The sequence below is a fragment of the Arachis ipaensis genome, chromosome B9, assembly GCF_059453495.1.
Source record: "Arachis ipaensis isolate K30076 ecotype BB chromosome B9, ASM5945349v1, whole genome shotgun sequence".
Taxonomy (NCBI): Eukaryota; Viridiplantae; Streptophyta; class Magnoliopsida; order Fabales; family Fabaceae; genus Arachis; species Arachis ipaensis.
The window spans coordinates 9,083,907-9,092,962 of record NC_142444.1 but is presented as its reverse complement, the minus strand read 5'-3'; the positions used below and the strand labels follow the sequence as shown (position 1 = coordinate 9,092,962).

Below are 9,056 nucleotides of genomic sequence, written 5' to 3'. Positions count from 1 at the left end.
AAGTTGTTCAAGAAAGGTCATCGGCATCCTTGTGGGCAATGATTTTATCCCTGTTATGTGTATTCTCAAATATTGCAATTTAGTATGGAAGGAGGAAGCTAACAGATGAGGATAAGAATTGGGTAGGTGAAAGCAAGGAGCTGATGTTGACAATTAACAATTCTAAAGTCTCATATGCATCTGAAACATCCAAGCAGGAGAAGTTGAAGTTTGAAATGGGAAGGTTTTCGAACATCCTTTTCACAGAACTCAATAAGAAGTTAAACAAGATCAATGTTGTAGCAAGAGTTTTAAAAAGGTGTTTTCACAAGGTGCTTTAACAAGGTGTTTTAATGTTTGAATCTTTGAATGTAAATATATATACTTGTAATGATCCCATTTTTAATCTAACAAACGAAATTAATTTTTTTTTTAAATGACATAACCATTAAAATCTATATACATCTATTATTATAATCAATTAATGGAGACTAAGATTTTTAAAATTAGACAAAATCAAGGATATTTTAGTAAGATAATATAAATAGAATGTTTATTAGTAATTGAAGAGTGCATAATTAGTTCCTCCAAGATGCTAACAAGCTATAATTCAATGGCGCAGTCTACTCATCTTTTCCTAAAAATCTCGAACTCTAATCTCACTCCTAACTTAAAAAAAAAATCCCTCCCAAGACGGGCACTATCAAAATTTAAATCTTGGGATCAAAAAAATAATTTAGTCGCCACGGGCATCGTCGTGACCACCATTGTCAAAGTTGCTGGTGTCTTCTTCACTTTCAGTCTCCTCCGTATCAGATGGGGATACTATCTGCCCATTTTGAATCTCCTTGAAAGGTCCAAGCCTACTTAAATCAATGTTGGGGTACAAAGTGGAAACCTGCAACCTGCAATTTTCAAACGACCAAACCAACTGAATTGCTGCCTCCGTAATCAGCTCACTCTCTCTTCTTTTCCAATAAGATTCTCTCTGAGCTCCTGCATCTTTCTCATCTTCAAGTTTCTTTTGGGTTTCTTTCAGCGACTTTTCAGTTTCCTCATATTTACTTCTCCAAGAAGCCACCTCAGTATTCAAATCCTCAACTCTTTTCTCCAACGATTCAACATGTGAAACCCTGTCCTCCATTCTTTTCAATGCTTCTTCAAACTTTGCATTTTCTTCTCTTGCAACTCTTAATTCTTCCTCTCTTTCCCGTTTGGCCGCTTCGAACTTCATCTCTGCGTATCTCGCAACGCTCACTGAACGAAGACCTTGAACTTGAAGCCAGCGACAAAGTGCCGAAACATCAAGGTCTTTTGTTATGGAATGATCATATGGATATAGAACATGATTGTCCACAAACTCTGTTATTTGGAGGCGTTTCGCTGATGCATCGAAGTGTTTTAGCAACTCCAGAGCAACTTGAGGATCATCCAAGGAGGGAATGGCAATTTTATCGTGAGTTTGTGCAATAGAAGTAGAAGCATTTTCAGTTGGAACCTGGTTCAAACGGATATCTTCTACTCTTTTGCCTTTAATCTTCGAACGGGAAGAAAGAGAACTTACCATAGCTAAATTTGTAGCTGGGGTTACTCTTTCAGGGTTGGCTTCAACTTTTGCCTTCAAGTGACGGCGGAGTTCTTTCAGAGGCAACTTAGGAGCCATGATCACTGCAAAAAATAGATCAAGGTAGTTGATATGTGTTTGGCGAAGTTAAACATGTGTTGTGAAACTAACTGTCGCAACTTGATAAGAATTTTATTAATTAGATTAATGACAGAAAAATCAATTTGATTCACGACTCACTGACCAAACTGCACATGAGTAAACTTAAAAGACCAAATTGATTATTAAATGAAAACTCTAACGCTAAATTAAGTCTTATCTCATTAAAACACTTTTCATTTATTTATAATCGGATAATGTGAAAACTTTCATTTAGATAATTTAATTAAAACGAAGAGAAATATGGAGTGAAGGTTGTGATAGTTATCTCCATGTGATTTCAAGGATTCAAGGTTATAGGTTCAGATATGAAAGTAGCCACTAATATTTTTATTAGATTAGTTGCTGTGTTACTTGATAGCTTGTGATGCAAGTCAAGTCAGAACTAGAAGTTAGTTAGGATGTTTGATTATTCCTGGTTATTGTTGAGCCCACGTGTCTTCTAGTTATAGTTAGTTATCAAGTGGTTCATTCTGTTACTTAATTGTGTTGCTCAGAATTGTTATGGAGGTTGAATATAAATAACCGAGATGAACATTTCTGTTAAGCAGTACATTTCATCAACATAATGAATGACAGAAAGGGATTGCTTAAAGGGAACTCACCGCCATGCGAAGGTATACTGGAATTAATGGGTTGAGCATGCTCAATCATTTCTTCTTTGTGTAGCTCTTGCAGTTTCTTAGCATCTATGTTTTGTTGCCCAAGATTTTTCGTTTGTTCTGCATTTGGTTCCTTTTGCTTTGGTTCATCAGCAGTCATATCACGCATGTTATGATGAACTTCTTGTAGTTTTTCTTCGAAATCTTTGACCTCTTCCATACCATTTGGCTGATCATAATAATTTTCAATTGAAATGTCCTTGGACACATTTTTATTAACTGAATCAATTGATAGAGGGGGTCCAGCTTCAGATTCAGTTGGTGTTTCTTCATTTCCTTCGCCTTTGACCTGTACAATGTAATTGCAACATAGGTATAAAATGATTCTACCTGTGTTTGTAATTATGGCATGTTTTGAGTAACAGGAATGAAGTCAACAAAGCTTTTTCAATCCTTTTCTAAGAACTCAAGATCATAAAAGTTTCTATCAATAATGTTATGAAACGGTAAAGAATTATGGCAGAGTGAAATACAACTATTTTTCTAACTTTATTGACTGATATAACTATTTTATAATGTCAGAGTGTCGGTATATAAAAATTAATGTCTCACATAAAAGAAATTCTTTTGACTTACTATGTTGTTCTCCTCATGGCTTTCTCCACCACTAGTCTTGTTTTCATTGGGAGCAAATTTCATCTTCTCTTCTGCATGAAAATTATCTGAACTCTTAGTATTTGTACTGAATGGTTATTGAAGATGTAATAAATTTTTTTTATTAAGTACATATCGAAAAACATATTCAATGTGTACCTGCACCCAGTACATTGCTCTGCTTCTCATCAAGTCTTTCTTTCTTCAAGTATTGAGATGGTGTCTGGACATGGCTGTCACTGTGATTTTGATATCCATGTGGTGCATGTAACTGCTGCTTTGATGATTCCTCCTCCAAGTCCTTTTTCTTCTTATCTAATTCCAGTAAAAATCTTTGCAATTCAGATTCATTTATGATTTGAACACCACATTCTTTAATAGTGATGGAGTCATCAGCTTCCCCGGTGTCCGTTGCAACACTGAACTCAAGATGAAAACTTGTCCCATATTGACCAAGAATTTTGTCAGTGAGGAATGGATCATACCATATATATACATGATCCGAGTTCAATTCACTTATGGTTATGTCCTCCCACGAAGAATTCTTACCTCCTGCAAAGTTGTATTCGCATCGGATTTTGGCACCGTGCATCTTCATTCCATGAGGCGGTGAAAGAACCACTGAATAGATAAAGCCAAGAAAGTTGGAAGGAGAGTCAGGGAGTTCAATTGTTATGGAGGAGGATTTCTCCGTCTTATATGCAAATTGATCTGGGATTGTGTCTCCTGGCAAACAGACCTCCACACTATTGTAGTTGTAGCTATGGACATCGGTTGCATAGCTTCTTACTGTGACATTGCTAGATACAGCACTCACCATTGTTGAATGGATGCTTTCCATGATCGAATGCAATGTGTGTCCGGCCGACAATTTCAAGCTATTATTGAAGGAGATGCGTTTCGTCTTTCCCACCATCTTTGTTGCCAGAGTGTTTAGAGCTGATACAGACTCCAATGAGATGCAGTTATCGGCAGAGAACTCCTTGACAGAGGATGGAAGCTCAGGCAGTGTCTCAAGAAACCTGCAATCCTTTAGGGACAAAATTTCCAACTCTTGAAGACGCTTGATGGTTGCAGGCAACCTGGTCACATTGCTTCCATCTAGCCTTAACTCGCGCAATTTCGATAAGGCATCAATGTTGTCAGGGAATTCAAGTAAGTGACTACAATCCTTCAAATGTAGTATTTGTAGAGATGATAAGCCGTTAAACAGTTCTTGCAACTGATGCTTGTCAATTACTAGTTCACTGTATGAATGCCTCAACTCCTTAAGCAATTTTAGAGTTGATAACTGCTTTGGAAGACGCTCAACTCTTGAACCTTCTAGATTGAGGCATTTGAGCTTCTGTAGCTGCCCAATTGATTCGTCCAGCTTTTCAACCTTTGTGTTACTCAAATCCAAGTTTTCAATTAAATCTGATGATACTGCAAATTCATTGAGATTTGAGCAGCCTTTGACACTTATGTGCTGCAGAGAATTCAGATGCCTTTTGGCCTTAACACACTGCAAATTTGTGCACCTATCCAGTATCAAAGAAACAAGTTCATTGGAGGAAAATACAGATGAATTAAGAGTAGGCAAAGTCTCGCAGCCAGAGAGATTCACCCATTTGAGTCTTTTAGCCTCAGACAAATCTGGAAGCTCTTTTAACTCTCTGCATTCACTCAAGTCCATCCCTTCTAAATTATAGAGTTCCTGTTCCATCAGAATGGAAAATCTTCATATTTGAATTTAATAAAAAAAGAAAATGTGATACACATGAGTATGTATGTTTATATCTTTACCTGCTTGTCATTCCAAAGTTTCTTGACACGGCTGTGCGGCATGTGAATCTCAACAAGTAACTCAGCACAAAAACTTGGTGGAAGAGTGTTGAAAGGGTACTGATGCCACTCAAAGTACCTTAATTTACCAGAAAACGGTTCAAGGTGTGTAGGAAGGATCATCTTACCAGAACTCTGACCCGAGGGGATATATAATTTTAGAAATCTCAAGCTATTCATCCTTTTGAATGCGCCAGGACTCAAACGCAAGTCTTTAATTTTAGACAAATCTAATATTATGCCTTCAACTGCATCAAGACTCTCCTGAAAAACAATGTAACCAAAAAGTGCAACATAAGCTATGATATAATGTCCAAATAAAAAGGTGTGCAAAACAAGAAAGCATACAGATACAACCTGTTCTTTACCTTGTTATCTTTGAGTACAACACGAATGTCTTCAGTATCCCTCAGTCGGCTACGTTTTCTAGGGTCTTTTTCTTCCTTGCGTACGATCTCGAAAGCCATTTTTCTTAGCAAGCCATGCATTTCGATTGTTTCTTTATACGGAATAGTAGTAATCAATGCTTTATCTTGAAGGACCTCTATTCCTCTTATCGGTGATAAATCACAGGCTTTTAATATGCTTGTGACAAGATCTTTCTTTTCTCCATGGAAAAAGAATGCAATGTCAAGAAATATCTCCTTGTCTAGGTCTTCCAATTCATCATAAATCTTTCTAAAGGCAGTATGAATGCGCTGATCTGGATGCTTCTCGAGCTTTTCCAAAGTACCTTCCCAGAACTGAATGCTTTTGGATCGAAGATATGAACCCAAAAGGCTCAGAGCTAATGGAATTCCCCCGGCATACCTAACAACCTTATTTACCAGACTCTCGTAAGGTTTTGGAGGGATGCTTTCCTCAAATGCTTTCAGGCTAAGAAGCTCTATAGATTTAGAATCGTTCCATTGTTGAACTTCAAATATCCAATCAACTCTGTTTTCAAGCAAATGCTTATGTGTTGTTGTTATAATAAGTTTACTTTCTCTACTATGGCTCTTGTACCCTTCACACACTGCTTCTAACAACGGTTGATCAAAATCATTCACATTGTCGAGGATAATGAGAACTTTCTTATTGCTAAGGCTGCTAATACTGTTCATGAATCCGGTTACATCAGTGGAAATTTCTTCTCTCAATAGCTCTGAGAGAAGCCTTTGAGGCGTATATTCTTTCGCATTTTCCGCATAGCAAACATGGTCATAATGAGGAAAGGATTTTGCAAATAACATTTTAGCAATGGTTGTCTTGCCTATTCCAACCATACCCCAAATTCCAATTACTCGGTGTTGCTTAATGTAGAATTTAACATTTTTACGGATTTCTTCAATTCCAACCAGGCCTGTTGGTACAATGGGGTGCTTTAGAATACGCATTTTCAATACATCATTCACAACCTTTCTGATGAGCTCATGATCGTCCCTACAATGAGTTGAGAAACATAGGATAAACATAACTATGAAAATTAAATAGGCTAGCAGTTTTATTAAAATTTATTCGGTATTTAATTGAGTGATGTCACATCATTAGATGTAATTTCATACCATTAAAAATACTAATGATAGTTAATTGATGGCTATAAATCACAAAATTTGCGAGCTTTCTAATACTCCTCAATTAAATAATCACAAATATTTTAAAATAAAAAACCAGAAATAGATTAATTGTCATCTCAAGTAATTCAACTTTTTATTAAAGTAGATTTGTTTATTATTTTAATATATAAAATTTTTAAAATAAAAAAAAATATTTCTCCATAGCCGGTGTTTTATTGCTCTATAGACACTTATTAGTTAGCTAAAGTAACCAAAACAAGATGTATTTTAATTTAATTATTTTGAACTAAAACTTTATGTAACTTCATTTTTTTAATTAATTTACTAAATTTGATCACATGAATCATACAAATTTATTAAAATACCTTTTTTTAAAAAAATGGTAAGACAATATAGGCAACATTAACCACAGGTTATTATTATTATTATTATTAATAATAAACAAATTTTCCAAATTTATAAAACATGTGTGGTCTCTCAAAACAAAATATAAAAGTCTAAGGAACTAATATTAATTTAGTTAATTAATTTTAAAATTAGTCAATAAAAAAATTAAAAAAAAACAGAAAAAAACTAAAAACAATAAAAATATTTAAAATTCAAGTAAAATTAATATCTGAAAGTAAAATAAATTAAAAATAATATAGAGTTTCTCATGATATATACTTACGCATAGTTTTTGGAGTGCCATCCAGAAATGTTAGCTGATTTCTTGAGAGCCTGTCTCCAGTTGCTTATCTTGTCTCTGTTGGATTCACTTTCTGTGAGATCTCTTTCGTATTTTGCAAACGCCTTCTCAAAACTCCCACTTTGGTGGCGTATATCTGACGGATCTGTTCTATAGAAAACTGGGATAACAACCTGACCGTGATCTTCCCTCCATTGAATAATCTTGACGAGTTCCTCCAAGCACCACTTTGAGGTCGCGTAGTTTTCTGAAAAAACCACGATGGACATCAGCGAGCTCTCGATGGCTTTCTCGAGTGCCGGCCAGACTTCGTCTCCTCTCTGGAGAAGACAATCCATGTATGCCCGGATTGTCTTGTTTTCCAGAGCGCTAAACAGATGGACAGTGAATGTTTCGCGGGTGTCCTCACCTCTGAAGCTGATGAATACATCGTATGTTGTTGTACAAGAAGACGACATATATTATCGTAATGCACCTCTAATTAACTACTACTCAGATGATTGCAGACCTGCATCGCCTTTTAGATCTCTTTCTACTAGGACAAAATCTTTTGATCTCACGGCAGGTCAACCATTGCTAAGGTTATTATTAAAATTTAAAAACGAATATGGTACGTTTACATTAAAATCAGTCATTAAAATCAATCATTATATATTTTTGTATAAATTATAAATACATATTAAAATATAAATATACCTTTAAAATAAATTAAATTACAAATATTTATATACAAATACATTGATAGTTGATTTTAATGTATAAATAATATTTTTATATTAAAAAAATTTAAATATTTTAAAAATACTATTTACATACCAAAATCAGTCTCTATATATTTTTATATAAATATATATAATTTAACTAATTTTTAGTATGTATTTTATATTTTTATATATATTCTATTTTAATAGCTGATTTTAGTTATTGATTTTGACGTGAATCTGACATAGTTGTAAATTTTTGTATTAAAAATTTATATGCACCATTTTTCCTGCATTATCTCTTGTATATTTTTTTATTTTGATATTAAAAATAATTAATAAAAAATTATTTTTACATAAAAATATAAAAAATATATATAAAATTTTTTTATGTAAATTAAGTCCATTCCTCATCTATTGCTTGTAATTTTCAAGTCATCATCTAGTGACACTAGAAGAAGGAAACAAGACAATTATCTATAACCAAGACGATTTAAACGTTAGGGACACAAATAGAATTTACCCCAAACGTTGAAGACAAAAACGATACTTTATTCTTTATTTAATTTTCAGTCTTGGTTGTAGGTAATTGTCTTATTTCCTTCTTCTAGTGTCATTAGATGATGACTTGAAAATTACAAGCAATAGATGAGGAATGGACTTAATTTACATAAAAAAAATTTTATATATTTTTTTATATTTTTATGTAAAAATAATTTTTTTATTAATTATCTTTAAAAGTAAAGTATCGTTTTTGTCCTCAACGTTTGGGGTAAATCCTATTTGTGTCTCTAACGTTTAAATCATCCTATTTGTATCTCTAACATTTGTAAGAGTGATTCAATGTTATCCTGCCGTCAATTACACATTATGAGCACTTTAGTTTGAGTTTTAAAAATCTCTTCTTGAGGTTAGAATACAAATTGATGAGTTTGGAAAACTCTAAACTAAATTGATGATGATCAAACATTATTAACAGCAAAATTATTAATCTAATCATGTGTTAATTAAGTTAATTTTGCTGTGCAGGATTTTATTGGGCCGGAAAATAAAATGTTGCAAGCCCAAATTAAAAATCAGCCGAGCTATATGTTTCCTATCAAATGGCTGAATTAATTGGGCCAAATTCAATGTTATTATAAGCCCATATCTAGTTTTGATGAATGCTTCCTATGCTTGATCTGTTACAAAATTTATCAGGAAAGCAAATGTTGACTATTAGGCCAGAACTTAAATATTATCATTAAGCCCAAGTTGTTTTGCATGCATGGTCCGAAAGAAAAATAGAATTGGGAAACAATGATGAAAACCCAACTCATTGAATCAGGT

General features: G+C 33.9%; 1 protein-coding gene and 1 long non-coding RNA gene across 2 annotated transcripts; one reads left to right on the top strand and one right to left on the bottom strand.

Moving 5' to 3' along the window:
• Positions 1 to 488: 488 nt before the first annotated feature.
• Positions 489 to 7,594, bottom strand: LOC107616535 (disease resistance protein RML1A). Its single transcript, XM_016318486.3, has 7 exons — positions 7,009 to 7,594; positions 5,151 to 6,204; positions 4,744 to 5,046; positions 3,118 to 4,654; positions 2,941 to 3,011; positions 2,308 to 2,653; positions 489 to 1,647 (listed from the first exon to the last, which is right to left on the bottom strand). Exons 1-7 carry the CDS (start codon positions 7,482 to 7,484, stop codon positions 716 to 718), a joined length of 4,719 nt encoding a protein of 1,572 aa, XP_016173972.1. The 5' UTR covers positions 7,485 to 7,594; the 3' UTR covers positions 489 to 715.
• On the top strand, positions 1,534 to 3,414 carry LOC148543681 (uncharacterized). The gene is made up of 3 exons (XR_015899506.1): positions 1,534 to 1,666; positions 2,254 to 2,319; positions 3,304 to 3,414. It is a non-coding gene; the product is annotated as an uncharacterized LOC148543681 (long non-coding RNA).
• Positions 7,595 to 9,056: the final 1,462 nt, after the last annotated feature.